The sequence below is a fragment of the Anguilla anguilla genome, chromosome 9 (genome assembly GCF_013347855.1).
Source record: "Anguilla anguilla isolate fAngAng1 chromosome 9, fAngAng1.pri, whole genome shotgun sequence".
Classification (NCBI taxonomy): Eukaryota; Metazoa; Chordata; class Actinopteri; order Anguilliformes; family Anguillidae; genus Anguilla; species Anguilla anguilla.
This window is the reverse complement of record NC_049209.1, coordinates 2,576,784-2,592,427: the sequence shown is the minus strand read 5'-3', so window position 1 is coordinate 2,592,427 and position 15,644 is coordinate 2,576,784. Positions and strand designations below refer to the sequence as shown.

At 45.4% G+C, this 15,644-nt stretch overlaps 1 protein-coding gene across 16 annotated transcripts in view; it reads left to right on the top strand.

The window, feature by feature from the left end:
- Positions 1–913: 913 nt before the first annotated feature.
- The window catches only part of tcf7 (transcription factor 7), a 52,798-nt gene continuing 38,067 nt past the window's right edge, over positions 914–15,644 (top strand). For 2 of the 16 annotated variants that reach the window (XM_035434531.1, XM_035434527.1), the window contains exons 1-4: positions 915–1,691; positions 1,824–1,893; positions 2,784–2,890; positions 9,731–9,835. In XM_035434531.1, coding sequence (XP_035290422.1) covers positions 1,497–1,691; positions 1,824–1,893; positions 2,784–2,890; positions 9,731–9,835 — 477 coding nt within the window. In that variant the 5' untranslated portion in view covers positions 915–1,496. Of the gene's footprint in view, positions 1,692–1,823; positions 1,894–2,783; positions 2,891–9,730; positions 9,836–15,644 lie in introns of all 16 variants that reach the window. The other 14 variants (XM_035434537.1, XM_035434536.1, XM_035434538.1 and 11 more) reach the window with 12 other exon arrangements.

Sequence of the window (15,644 nt, the reverse complement as noted above, 5' to 3'; positions counted from 1 at the left end):
ACATACTGTGGAGCTAAAGAGATTTGAAGGAGACCATGCTCTATGAATTGCCTCGCAAATTCTGAAAAAGATACATATACACTTTTAAAATCTTTCACTTTCCATTGACACAAAACTGTTGTCATTAGCAAGTTTCCTCTGTGAAAACATACACAGCTTTATGCTGATATATAAAGTGCTCTCATTGCACGTGATAGTTGTGCCCCGTGTATCTGGATGTGCAAGAGTTTCTGCATTTGAGAGCAAGCAAATTTCTATTCTCTTCTTCCTTGGTTAAGCTAAAAGCTGAGTTTAAAATCGAGACAGACAGAGCACATGTGAGTGTATTGTTTTTGGGTCCACTTGAGCGTATGTTGATTTTGATAATTTGTTAATTGAATATGGATCCAGATCCTTAACAAAATGTGTGTTTTTGGATATTTGTGCGCTAAACTGATTAAAGTAAAGATTTTTATTTGACCTGTATTCATGTGGGTCCCTTGCACATATTAGTAACACGCATCAGTATTCAAGCCAAATAGGCTATGGATAACTTGGTGAGATTTTACCTGTTCTAGAACCTCTTAGAATTCAGTGAATGTTCAAGGAGTGAACCTCGCCAATCAGCTAATGGTCCTACTACATAAAGTAGTTTATGTAATGCTTATAACATGATCTTAATTAATGACGAAATAGTTTTACAGTGGTAAGGTCTACCACAAAAGGTCAAGGTCCTCTTGCTGTTTGACAAGGAGCAACAGCAAATACTGGCCTCAAATGGCACGTTTATTGCGCAGAAATTCGTATTCAGAAATGCTATATAGGATACATTTTACCACACTAAACATCCTATGTGTCGAGACGTACATACAGAATATTCTGCAGTTTAAGAGCAAAAACTTCGTTCAGAGGGGAAATTTTTTAATTGAATAACATTCACAACGGGTTTTTTTGTGTTTGTTTGTTTTTGCAAGACGCCAGGCGGCCGCAAACGCACAAACGACAGTAAATCTTATCGGTACTAATAATTATAAATGCGAAAATACATTTGTCGTAACATAAATATATAATTACTGTTCAATTTCACTTAATTAGCAAAAAGTGCAGTTATCTTAAAACGAGTGGCTGAATTAAAACAGCTATCCTACAGCGATAACTCATGAATATTGCAAGCATTCTCCCAAGAAGCGGTGTCTCTTTAAGAGCGGAAACCTTTGCTGAAACAATTGTACAACCCCCAACAAGTCATTGAATCTGTCAATCACCAGGCGGTGCTCTTTGATGTTAGAAGCTCTCGCCTTGTCTTGAGCTCAAATGCCCTATTTGTTGCTGCCGGGGTGCATTACGTTCAACGTGCGGGGGGTACTTCATAGCATAACAACTTTTGTTTAGTTTCATACATTCGCCCTGTCTTAGAGTATCAATCGGGCAGAACAATACGAAAAGTTTTGAACCTTTCTGTCTTTCGAAAGGAGAAAAAAAACAGCGTTTACTTCTTGTTTGTTGTTCTTAGCAAAATGCCTCAACTAAATAGTGGTGGCGGGGATGATCTTGGAGCCAACGACGAAATGATTTCTTTCAAGGATGAAGGCGAGCAAGATGAAAAAATACAAGAAAATGCGTTCACTGAAAGGGATTTAGCTGACCTGAAATCGTCCTTGGTGAATGAATCGGAGATTAATCAAAATCCAAACACCGTTGCAGGTCCCGGGGTGAGAGACTGCCTTCCTCGCCGAAATTGTCTTCTCGAGAGGGTCTTGTTAAAGTTTGTTTGTCGTTATGCATGGATGGGTTGTTGCTATAACTTAAACCATGTTTTTGTCATTTCTCACGGATCTTTACAGGCGGTCCGACGCGGTCAGCAGGACGAACAGAGAGTTTACTCAGACAAACACAGAGATCACCTCGACGACGGTGAGCGAACGATGCGCTTGTCTGCAGATGTTTTTGCGAGTAATCTAATCTTAAACTAATGAAACGTTACATACCACAGCAGAGGCAAGATAAAAACTGCGGGCAGCGATGTTTGGGTGTTGTTGCCCCCCTGTTCAAGCAACGATTCAGGGCATTCCAGAATCTAATGGGGTTTTTTCTAACTCAAACTCACGTAAACTTGAAATAACGAATTGCGTCGTCAGGTGTGTTAGCAAACCACACGAAAGGCGGTTCCGTAATTCGCCAATTTAAAGTTTCAGTAAAAAGTTTTGGAGTAGTTTGCCCGTTTTAAGATTATCCATGCGTGACACGATCGATGACTAATGCTGCAGTAATTGTGACCCTATTCGGTGCCCTGGGATTGCATATCACGTCATGCTTTCGTCCTCTTGAATTTAGTTGAGAAACAAAATCGTTTCTGGCGAGCATATTTAAAATAAAATCCCAGTCAAGTGTGCGTAAATTGGCATTGGAAGCCGAGGCCGCTTTGTGTTGCTGCGTCGCTCGTCCTCTTATTTTGAAAACATTCACCCAAGCACGCGGATGCTGCTCATTTATTGTTGCAGAATACAGAGGGGGAAAATTGTGTTTTGTTAGTGTTAAAATGAACAACAATAAACGTGATGCGCTGGGCTGTCGGGTTGGTGGCTAACCTGTGTGAAGTTAAGACAACACAGTTGTTTCATTTCGTGCTGACAAAGTTCCTGGCATATCAGAAATCGGCGAGAAAGATCTTTACTTTCTGCCTAGAGGACACCAATATGTTGAATTTCTGCTTAATTTCGACGTGTCACCTTCATTGTTTGCACAAGCAAAAACAAACAAACAAAAACAACGCTCATCATCACTTCTGATTTCCTGTTTCTCAGTGTCAAAACACCAAGATGGGGGAATGTACAAGACTGCAGCCTATTCGGGATACCCGTTTCTGATGTTGCCTGATCCATACCTGCCGAACGGATCTGTGTCACCATCCGTAAGTGAATCACTGCTAAACTTGTGTACGCTGTCCTTGCTTTTGTTAAACACGCGACTACATTTTACTGAATATCTCCTTTCTCGATATTTAAAGGTGCACATTAGGCCTACTTTTTAGTGTCATGGACGGACGTAAGATGTATGTAGTAATTGTTCTTAGAATTACTCGCTTGTAAAACCATTATAGCAAAACAAGTTCCGCCATTCTGTTAAGCTCTGCATAGGCTATTAGGATATACTACTATACTTCTGCGGGGGAAAAAAAGAAAAAAATGGCAGTGTGTGTATTGTCCCAGCCTTTGCATGCATACTGCAAGTGTTTCTTTCGTCTTATCACAAACACTTGTCATGGACCTCACACTGGACTGCTGTGAGGTAAACACACACCTCCAGAGAGGCCATGAGATTCCCCTCCGTTCCAAGTCAAAAGCTGGAAAAGGTGCAAGGCCCCGTGTTAATTAATGTAACGTGCCTCTTTTCACCTTTCCAACCTAGTTTCCATTTTTATAACGTGTCACTCAAAAAAAAAACTCCCTCAGCAGCGACTGTTGTGAAGTCTTTTTGTGTTGATGCCACGAAGGGAAGTGCCACGATCGATGTGACCAAAAAGTTTAAAAAACAATTCTTCATCATTTTGTTCATCGCCGTTTCCGTAAGTACATGATGTACATTACTTCGGAACATTTTTGTCGTCGCGTGACAGCAGAGATTCACTCCACGGGTTGTGCTGAGAGGAAATGTTCACCGTTTGTTTTGTCCTGTGCAAATTGTGTATTAGGAAGGTACGGTTGTAAAAATAACAGCAGGACTGGCTGGAGGTTCAGGTACACCAAATAGATGTGAGGGCCCCTTCAATGCCCTAGTGTATAGGACTAGGTTCTGTCACTTTAAAATCCTGGATAAATCCGAATGGCGTGTATCTAGGAATTTATATCGGTGTACTTAAAACCGATATAGAATTTAGAATTATTCATATTTTACTGGGTTCATTTTAGTAGTTTGTGGATATACCTCATTTTTTTAAAACTGTACTGAAAGGTTGGTTACAATGAAGTGAAATATTTTTAGTTACATGACGCAACACCCAGTAGCTGTGTTTACTTACACATTTATTTTCATTCTTTCATTTGCTTTGTGTAGACAAGTGCACTACATTTAGGTTTGGTTTCATTAACAAACTGAGGAACATGGAAGCAAATAAAAAAAATAGACTTAAGTTAAAGTTGATCAAACATTTTACACGTAGGTATTGTAACCTGCATGTAGGTATCGTAGCCCGTATGTATTTGTAATGCTGAACCGAGGAGAGTTTGTCCCGGATGAAGCATTTTGACAGAAAGTGTTGTCCCCCTCACGTGAAGTCCTCAGCAGTTTTTCAGCTGCCTTTTTTACCTGTAAGATTTTTAGAAAGGGGCATTTATTTGCCTTCTTACCTGTATGATTTTTTAGAAAGGGACATATATTTATCTCTGCTTTCCCCGTAGTGCAGAACGCAGGGGCTCAGATGTTCTGTGAGGAGTAAAGAGAACTTTCCTTGCAGCGCGTCCCCGCGGCTTTACTCTGTACTCACTGTCGGCTTCCTTGTAATTAAGCAACAAGGCCACAGGAATAAGAGGGGATTGAGAGGAAGATGGTGATTATAGCATAAGAGCGGGGTGTTGGGGGAAACAGAGTTGTGGATTGAGAACTCATCCTTGGTCTTATGGTGATGTTTACCTTGGAGAAGGTGAGCCTTTTTTTCTCCCTCTCCCTGCCTTAAGGAATTCTTTAAATGTTTTTTTTTTTTTTGTCTGAAGCCACATATCTTTCAAAGTTCTCAACAGAGACTAATTATATCTTTCATTACTTGGAATTTATACCCTCAATTGAAGTGTATTTATTGTGTATTTTCTTTGTTCTTTTTCTCCGCGTAAAATAACTTGCTTGTTACTTTTTGTAAATGAAAAGCAATTTTTTGCTGTCTTTGCACAAAAAACATGTAGCTTAAAATTCTTTTTACCACTTTACAATGCTTAATATTGCAATGAATCTGGATTGGATTTTGATGTTTGGGAATTAGAAGTTTGCTTTGGTTGCTTTTGTGAAAATTATAATACTTGGCCATTGGATAAGCAGATTTGCAGAAAATGTTAGATGGCAATACTTTAGGGGGGGTGGTGGGGGGGGGACTCTAAAACAGTATTGTCTTTAAAAGATTAAAATGTTTTTGATTTGTTTCGATCAATAAATCCATAGAAACTTATCCAAGCAGAGTGTATTGCCAAGGCATTCAACCCCCCCCCCCCCCCGACAATTAAATTACATTTATTATTTCAGATTTGCTGCCAACATCTTCACCGTGAAATTACAAGCGTTTCTGTTAACATTTGCAGTGCAGTTCAATAGTCTTAATCTGCAACAGAAGTACTTAAACATCTCAAAGCTATAAGCAGGCTCTTCATCTAAGGATGCAGCCCTATTCTCCACACTATAGTCTGTCCGTCTGGGGGGATATGGAAGAGAACTGTCCTTTTCCTCCGTCGTTCATATAGGCTCGCTGTCTGTTCTTCTCATGCCAGTGTTTCAAAAGAGGGGGGGAGAGGATTTGTGAAAATTCGAGATAGACTTTAAAAAATCATTTTATTTGGATGAACAATTGCACTTGTGTAGTGGCAGCTCTTTGACGGGTGGTTGTAATTCCGCGGATTACGAGAAAGACGTTTGTTTAATTTGGGGGATCAGGGCGAGACGCTGGATTTGTCTGTGGAAGTGCGAGCGAATGGGGGACGGCGGCGGCGGGTGTCGAACGGGAGGGCGGTGGTGAATGCTGAGTGGGACGGGGGGACTGGATGTGGGATTTGGCCTTGGGAACGCCGCGCCGGTCGCCTCCCGGTCTCCTCCACGCTTCCGCCCGACGTCCTCCTGGTCCCGTCTCTCTGCCTCCCGGGGGAGATCAGAGGGATGTTTGCGGCTGGTTCTGTGCAAGGAGAGCTAACCTCTCGGGCTAATCAGAGGAGAACAAAGACGCTGTGATGTGGAGTATGTGGTCCTTCAAGAGGAAGATGGGCATTAACTCGTCTGCCAGAGAGCGAGGGAACACGAGAGACAGACAGAGAGGGAGGGAGGGAGGGTAGAAGAAAAGCCTTCAAAACCTTGCTTTCTCTTGTGCTCATTTTTATAGAACATTTGCCATTCTTGAAATGACCTTTTTTCACATTCAATCAACAACAAAAAAACATTGCAAATAATTTCATGACTCTTCTTTAATTGTTATTAGATCATGTATGCATGGCCGTATTATAATTATTATGTAAGTTTTGGGTTGTGGTCGACTCTTTTGTAATCTGGAGTTATGCTCCTAGCATCCCCATATAACTTCCCAAGAATAAAGAAAATAAATGAATATAGGATTGGGCCCCCACCAGTATCTTTCCGCTTACTCTATGGTTTAGTCACTGTATAGCTGCAGGGCATATATAACTGATCAAAGTTTGTTGCTGCTTTAGCTGTCAGGAAAACTGTTTGCGTACTTTTGTTCTCTTGAAGTGCAGTATCAACTTTGACGGAGTAATGCAGAAGCTGAATTCTTTCTTTTGATTGTATAATCATGCTATCATGCTTTAAAGTGTGAATCAGGAAGCAGAGGGCAAATTCAAGAGACGTATTCCACAGTTGCCAGATCGAGGCCTGCTGCAAAAGTCCACCCGGCTTCCTTTGTTGGCGTCAAAGTTCAGGGGCTTTCCCGGAAAACATGACATCTTATGTGAACCTGCGAGGTCCTTTCTTCTCAAAAAATGTGCGTTTATCAGCAGATCTCCGTATTAACGCACAGCGCCACTCAGAATCGCACAAGAGGAAGCTGCCCACACATTTGTGGCCAGGTTTGTATGGCACATGCGCTCTTCGGTCGGGTTCCCATGGTTTCTGCCACCTTCTAAAGTATCTGTGCAAATCTGTGAATTCTGTGTGATTTATCATTACATTCTAAAGGCTTGAAGGCAGAAAGTCAGGGTCAAAGTTTGGACTCCAAAACCTAAGAGTCCAAATGGTGGGTTCCGATTATATTAATTTTTGTGATTAACTGAATTACATCTATTACTATGTAATTATAATGTACTATGCATTACAAAAATAATTTTGGCAGTTATGTATTTTCAATCACCAATCAGAAATTGGGTTATATTGAGTGCTGTCTTCGCTGTCGTTATCGTACTCAGAATTCACAATAAGAACAGAAAGACACCCTAATAGTGATTGATTTCCCCTGCACAGTAAAATGTCCAGTGTTAATTCAACTCTAACAGAGTGCATATGGTCCTTCCAGAGGTGGACCCATATGTATGCTGTAAGAATCGTTTTAGCACTGGACATTTTACCGTGTGTTTCTAAGAGTGATGCTTATCTCCCATACTGTTAGCAGACTTTCTCACTTCCCTTTTTTTTGAAAATCTAGTGGAAATCCTGGAGTAACAGTCTGTGATCTCTAATATGAACTGACCTGTGTTCTGTAGGAACGAGTGCACGTCCGACGTCAGACTTTTACGCATTTGGCTTTCGCTTGGATCCTTTTCTGTCAAAGGCGATGTGTAAACAATGTGTGGCTGGGATTTTTTTTTTGTGTGGATTTGTGTGGACCCTGTGTTTGTTTGTGTGTGTTCAGGGGGTGGTTCGTCATCCTTTATTGAGGTTTGGAGCCCAAATGTTTACTGAAGCCACTCCCAGAGTTCCAAAGGAAAAAAAAAAAAAAAAAAAAAAGTTAGCCTGAACCCAAAGGCTCATGGCGTGGATTGCTCGAAGAGCTGTTGTTTTGCTAAGAGTGAGAAGCTAAACGTCCGGGATTAAGGAACCGGTAAACAAATGCAAGCTTGCCGTTGGCACTTCTCAAGTTCAGTTTCAACTATGATGCAGGTCGTCCACGTGAAGAAATCTAGCAAAATGTGATATTTTCTTTCACACATTTTCATTTTGTCAAGAATTTATTTCCCTGCGCCTCTCAGCTTCCCAGTTTCCTCAGAATTTGCCCCTTTTTCCCTCGATAAAGGACATTATTACATCTGTGGCCATGGATTGCATGTTCCCAGATCCCACTTCCTTGTCACACATTGTGTAGCGGTGTTGATTCTGGCTTGTTAAACCAGCCTTAGTCTCGGCGCAAACAATAGGAGAAACAGTAGCTTAATCGCAGTAATCCTTTCGCACAAGCCGAGGGTAAGAGAATCCAGCTCCACGCCTCTGACGGGCGGTGATAAGGCACTGCCCCAGGAACGCTCTTCAGGAGGGCAAAGAGGCTTTGTGCGCTGGTCACGTCAAGCCGCTCGTGCCTGTGCGGATTTGAATGCTGCTCGGCCTGTTGAGCGCTGCACGAGGAGCAGGATAAAGTTAATTTGATGATCGTGAGCATGCGGAAAGGTTTTTGGGACGTCTGCTGGTTGACAGAGGCCCTTAAAGTGTTGAGGGATTAGTGTCGTGGTTCAGCTGGTACCTCTGTGTCAGGGCTAAGATGCATCAATATAGTTCACTAGGGGATGTGTGCGTGTCTGTGTGGAATACACACTGGAATACGAATCTAAAAACTCTTTTTTTTTGGTACATTTACTATCCAGCAATGTGGCCAAATACCTCCTAAGGGATCCTGTTTGTTGTCCTGTGATCCAGGTAGAACTCTCCCGCTGTTCATAAGTGCTGTACCTGTGATCCAGGTAGAACTCTCCCGCTGTTCATAAGTGCAGTACCTGTGATCCAGGTAGAACTCTCCCGCTGTTCATAAGTGCTGTACCTGTGATCCAGGTAGAACTCTCCTGCTGTTCATAAGTGCTGTACCTGTGATCCAGGTAGAACTCTCCTGCTGTTCATAAGTGCTGTACCTGTGATCCAGGTAGAACTCTCCTGCTGTTCATAAGTGCTGTACCTGTGATCCAGGTAGAACTCTCCTGCTGTTCATAAGTGCAGTACCTGTGATCCAGGTAGAACTCTCCTGCTGTTCATGAGTGCGGTACCTGTGATCCAGGTAGAACTCTCCTGCTGTTCATAAGTGCTGTACCTGTGATCCAGGTAGAACTCTCCTGCTGTTCATAAGTGCTGTACTTGTGATCCAGGTAGAACTCTCCTGCTGTTCATAAGTGCTGTACTTGTGATCCAGGTAGAACTCTCCTGCTGTTCATAAGTGCTGTACCTGTGATCCAGGTAGAACTCTCCTGCTGTTCATAAGTGCTGTACCTGTGATCCAGGTAGAACTCTCCTGCTGTTCATAAGTGCTGTACCTGTGATCCAGGTAGAACTCGGCAGGGGCTGATATCTGGCCGGGTCTCAGGGAGGCGGCAGTCGCGCTCAGGTCTCAGCCGGGGTGCTTGAAAGCGGGACAGCAGGAAGTGACAGAGTGTGAATTTGAATACAGATGATAATGGTCCCTCATCTTCAGCCCTTTGAAGAGGGCGGCTTTAAAGAACCCTCGAGATAAATTATAAATCGAGACCCATTTTAGACGGAAGTGGAAACGTTTAAAAAAAAAATAAATATACGAACACGTGCACATGCACACACACGCATGTGCACACACACACACACACACAAAACCTTTTGAATCTCCCATCCTGCAGTGGTAACTATTCGTCCGTTATATGTTTTTCGGGTTGGCGGGGGAACGAAAGGCGTGTGTTGAACAGGAAGCGTGCGGTGATGGTCATCCCACACATCATACACAGTTGGAGACGAGCCTTTTTTTTTTCTTTTCTTGATCTTCTGATCTACATCCTTTTAAAAAGGAGAACAAATGGCGGCATCTGCTCCGGTGTTTACTGGCTCTTAAAATCCTGGAAGCGGCAGTGAACATGTTTTTTTTACAGCAGCGCTACTTTTACAGGGCCGCCGCGCGTGGATTTCGGGCCGGGCCGAGCGGACCGCTCCTCTGATGCGCTTTCTTAATTACCAGCGCCCTCCTCCAGGAACCACCACACCGCTCCTGGAGGTTTGGATTTGGGACCTTTCGTAGGGGTGGGGGGGACACCCGTGTGACTTACTGACTTTTTACACGGGCCAAACCAAAAGCTCTACAGCCCTGTTCCTCCGTCCTGAGGCTGTGTTTTTCTGCAGGCTCAGGATGTTCCAGTTCAGCCCCTAGATGCTTGCTTCTCGTAGCCCAGTTAATGAACTACACGAAGGTGCTTCGCGAGATCAGAAAAAAGACTATTTCCTTCAAAATGCTGCTATGCAAATAAGTCTTAAAATAGCACAGGATGGTAACACACAGCCATTAAGTGGACCTAGCCCGGGTGTGTTATCTCGGTGCTTGTTAACATCTTTAAAGATGTATGTTGAGGCATACCTTCCATCTGTTTCTGAAATGACTCAAAGTGAGCGGGGGGAGGGTGGGGGATAGGGGGCTACTTTGGGTGATAAATGTAGCCCCGTTTTGTTTCGGTTCTGTACTCAAGTACTGTACTTCCTGTCTTGCCCTCAAACGCAGTCTTGTATTCAGATGATACTTTCACGTGGTCCCGGCTCTTTAAATGAATCACTGCACGCGAAGAGCAGGTAGCGTACAACCCGGGTTTTTATGGGAGAACAGAAAAAGTCCCATCCCCTGTTGACAAATGTGCCTTCTCGAAAAAGGAAAAAAAAAACTGTAGATGAGGTGTGTGGGGGGTGGGGGAAATGGTGTTGTTTTTAAAGGGGAGCTTTTGATTAAATGTCTTTAATTGAACTGAAGGAAAATGGTGGATATGCAGGATGGATTGTTCTCCACCAGTGAGTCCCTTTACAGTGGGTGAGTTTTTTCACACCCCCCTCCCTCCCCCCCCCCCCAAAAAGAGGGCGCCTGCAGCGCAGATGTGACAGGCGCTGGGGCTGCTGGGTAAAGTAACGGCTGGGCGCACAGCTGTCGCGTTCTCACGCGCCTCCGTCTGACTTGTCCTCCATTTGGTGAACGGTGGCGCAAGACCACAGCAGCCCGACCCCCCTGGGGGGGGCCTGGAGAGGTTAGGGGGAGGAGGGGGTCACCCGAGGTGTGACTTTCACCCTGGTGTGAGGGTGATTCTGTTTGCGGTCGCCCTGGTTCCAGAATGACAAAAACAAGCCTCTTTCGTGGAAGATTTGAGGAGTGTGTTTGGTGAAGGTGAGCATGTGGTTCGACCCTGAAGCCGTTGCAGATCTGGGATTTAAATTAGTGTTATTTTCTGAGCCGAGCGTTTTCAGGGATCTACGCTGAATTATTTATTCATTTTTTTCCCAAGGAGCACATGCGCTCATAATTAGAAAAATGTACTTATCCTACATGTTTTTTTTTTTTTTTTTCCAGTTAGAGCACGTCGAATTTCAGGAGCAAATGCTCCTAAAAATGGGAGCACCGTGGAGCCTTCCATTTGTAAGCGCCAGCCTCGCTCTGGAAGGTGTGGTGTGCTGTAACGTGTGTTGCCAGCGTTTACTGGGAACGTAGAATGTTGTGCGAATGACTCCCTCTCCTCCATCAGAGACGAACATCTCTCCTTTTATCTCAAGGATTTTTTATGACCTGTTTGCTCTTGTGTGCATCTGGGATCTCTGGTACACGTTTACCATGTGTGCTCAGAGCAGTGACACTTCCATCTTTTTGGTCTCTGGTTTGGGCAGGCCTGCTAGGTAGAACTTTTCTGTTTTGCGTGGATGGAGCCTCATTTTTTCTGCTTAAGTAATTACCGTCATTTTAGAGTTACCCTTCAGCGCTCAGCATCACACTTTTAGCACTGGTCACCTTTGATTTATTATCCCCCCCCCTTCTCTAACTGATTTTAAATGCCCCCGTGAGTCCTCGGCAGACTTCAAAGACTTGCATATCTAAAATATATCTGTCAGTTTTTTTTTTTTTTTTGGTCATCTGTGAAAGCAAAACGTGCGGATAAATGCGTCTGTCCCGCTGGTGGTCTGAGGGAACCTGCCTGGCAGGCGGATCATTTTAACCGCTAAAAATCGCTGGAGAGTGATCTGACGAAGTCTGCCACGTGCGGACATGCAACACGCGCCGGTCCGGTTCCAGTGATGTACCGCTCGCTACGATGCGGCGCCGGTCCGGTTCCAGTGATGTATCGCTCGCTACGATACCGCGCCGGTCCGGTTCCAGTGATGTATCGCTCGCTACGATACGGCGCCGGTCCGGTTCCAGTGATGTATCGCTCGCTACGATACCGCGCCGGTCCGGTTCCAGGGATGTACCGCTCGCTACGATACCGCGCCGGTCCGGTTCCAGTGATGTATCGCTCGCTACGATACGGCGCCGGTCCGGTTCCAGTGATGTACCGCTCGCTACAATACGGCGCCGGTCCGGTTCCAGTGATGTACCGCTCGCTACGATACGGCGCCGGTCCGGTTCCAGTGATGTACCGCTCGCTACGATACCGCGCCGGTCCGGTTCCAGTGATGTACCGCTCGCTATGATACCGCACCGGTCCGGTTCCAGTGATGTACCGCTCGCTACGATGCGGCGCCGGTCCGGTTCCAGTGATGTATCGCTCGCTACGATACGGCGCCGGTCCGGTTCCAGTGATGTATCGCTCGCTACGATACCGCGCCGGTCCGGTTCCAGGGATGTACCGCTCGCTACGATACCGCGCCGGTCCGGTTCCAGTGATGTATCGCTCGCTACGATACGGCGCCGGTCCGGTTCCAGTGATGTACCGCTCGCTACAATACGGCGCCGGTCCGGTTCCAGTGATGTACCGCTCGCTACGATACGGCGCCGGTCCGGTTCCAGTGATGTACCGCTCGCTACGATACCGCGCCGGTCCGGTTCCAGTGATGTACCGCTCGCTATGATACCGCACCGGTCCGGTTCCAGTGATGTACCGCTCGCTACGATGCGGCGCCGGTCCGGTTCCAGTGATGTACCGCTCGCTACGATACCGCGCCGGTCCTAGCTGCCTTTTGCGCGCCTTCGCCGTTTTACGCGGTCACGGTGAACAGTGTAAGCTCGGGATTCGGTTGGCGGTACGGTTGCAGATTTACAGCACTGCCCGATCTCAGTCCCTGGGGTGCGATGTGAGAGATCTGCTACAGGGGTGTGTAATCTGATAAAGCAGTAGCGTTTTAGCACCGCGCACCATCTGTCGTTAGATAGAGATCATATCCTTTTTTTTTTTTTTTTTAAGTCATAGATAAACAACCCCCTTGGTTGAATACTGTCCAAGGTATATCTGTAAAATAAATGCCACAACTCAGTCTAATAAGTGTGTGATAATTATGTTGATGTCACTGTAGCGAAACTGTCTATTTTGATCCCGTGAGAATATGTGCTTCTATTTCCTGTCCGCTTGAATATAAATAGCATTATTGGAGTTTCTACACACTCTCGTTTGTTCATCTGAGCCCAACTTCTGCTCCTGAGTTAGAGATGGGCCTGACTGTACGTACTAAACCCACAGAGGTGGGCCTGGCTGTATGTACTAAACCCACAGAGCTAGGCCTGGCTGTGGGTACTAAACCCACAGAGCTAGGCCTGGCTGTAGGTACTAAACCCAAAGAGCTGGGCCTGGCTGTACGTACTAAACCCACAGAGCTAGGCCTGGCTGTACGTACTAAACCCACAGAGCTAGGCCTGGCTGTACGTACTAAACCCACAGAGCTGGGCCTGGCTGTACGTACTAAACCCACAGAGCTAGGCCTGGCTGTAGATACTAAACCCACAGAGCTAGGCCTGGCTGTAGATACTAAACCCACAGAGCAGGGCCTGGCTGTATGTACTAAACCCACAGAGCTAGGCCTGGCTGTAGGTACTAAACCCACAGAGCTGGGCCTGGCTGTACGTACTAAACCCAAAGAGCTGGGCCTGGCTGTATGTACTAAACCCACAGAGCTGGGCCTGGGTGTAGGTACTAAACCTACAGAGCTAGGCCTGGGTGTAGGTACTAAACCTACAGAGCTGGGCCTGGCTGTATGTACTAAACCCACAGAGCTAGGCCTGGCTGTATGTACTAAACCCACAGAGCTAGGCCTGGGTGTAGGTACTAAACCTACAGAGCAGCATTAGGGGCTGTCCCAGCTGCGATGGAGCTCTCGGTGGGTAGGCTGACGTTACAGGCCCTGCTGTTAGATGGGTATCAGATGCGGGGGGATTAGGCTGTTGTGATCACACCCACGTGTTCCTGCCCTATGTGGCCAGGCTTGGCTCCACCAGGTCTGGGCTCTCCCTAATTCCGGGGGGGGGGGGGGGGCGGCAGTGGGGGGGGGGGGGGGGGGCTGACCCCAGTGGAAAGGAAGTTCAGCCCAGAGCTCTGCGCGACAAGCCTTCGCATGTCCCAGGTCCGCCCCACAACCCAGAACCCCGTGGGGCGAATGCGCTCAGTGCGTTTAATGGAGACCCCCCCCCCCCCCCCTTCATAAGGGAGTAAGGGAGACGGAACATTCAAGGCCGTGTCGATCCTGCAAGTGTTTTTATTTGAGAGTTTATTTTTTTGACGCGGTAGCCTGCATGTCGGACGGGGAATGGCGAAGCAGCATGTCTGGCATCACGGTGCGTCTTGTCAAAATGTGTTTAGCGCGCGCGCTGCGACCGATCTTCATCTGGTGTGCGAGCGCACGTGCGCTGCGTTAGGTGGGGAGTACGTGTTCCTCTGAGAGAACAGAAGTGGAACACAAAGCCAAGGACGGTCCGTATTTCCCTTTTTCGGTCCGTGCGACCCGTGGGATCGCAAAAATTTTACTTTTCAAAGGATATCTTTTTGTTGTGTTTTTTTTTTTTTTCTCGAGGTGGGTTTTAGTTCTGAAATGGGAGAAAACCTTTCTATTTCTTTTTTTTTTTAACCGCAGTTCAGAGAAGTGGACATTGAACGTTTTGAGAAGTAGCCCGGCTAGTCTTGAGGGAAATGATGGAGGCAGTGACGTGCTCGACATTCCCACATCAAGCAAACATGTCTGCTGTTTTCTGACTTTAAATATGTTGAGTCTGATTCCCCCCCCAATCAGATATAAATTTAGATATAAATTCATTTGTTTATTTTTCCATCTTTCCATCCTTGGCTCCAAAGGGGAATTCAGTCCATTTTTGTAGACCCATTTAAATTAGTCTTCATATTTTTATAAAATAAAATGCAACTACATTTTTCCATTTCATAAACTGATATTAAGAAATATGTTAAAGACCTTTTAAAGATTTCGTTATCCCAGTGGCACATCCAGTTATTTCCTGGTCAATTACAGTTTCCTATAAAATATGTATTAACAGAAGCCAGCCATCTTTCTGATGTTCAGTAAACAGTGCTGCACATCATTGTTTTGTCTTTCTTTCTTTTTGGGCCCTGAAGCTTTGTTCTTGGACTTCGTAAAAGCAGAACCTTATGTAATGTTTCCTCTTTCCTTAAACTTTCTCTCATCCTTGAACTTGCTAATGATGCGTTTCCTGTAATGAAAATGGAAAAGCAAATAAAATAATAGAAGCAGGTGAGAGTGGGGGCAGAAGGCATAAAAGTAGAGCTTGTTAATGAGCTTCCTCTCAGGGAAACGAGCCGAGCCCAGATGAATCATTTTCCCAGATGTAGCTTTTATGGAGGACGTTCTCTGGGCTCTCTCCTGATAAGCCCTGCTTTCATCCTTCCTGTTGGAGTTGGCGCAGCAGGTGTGGTGGTCTCTTCAGTTCTTAAGGGCGACAGGGATAGTTAGCTGTCATAGTTCTAGAGCTCGTTTGCCTTCAAGAAGATGGTAAAGCACTTTGCCTCTGTGGATATGTAAAAAAAAGAAATCCACTGGTTTTAAATGAGGCATCCCAGTTTTTTTTTTTTTTTTTCTTTTTTACCAAACCGCTCGTACTCTTT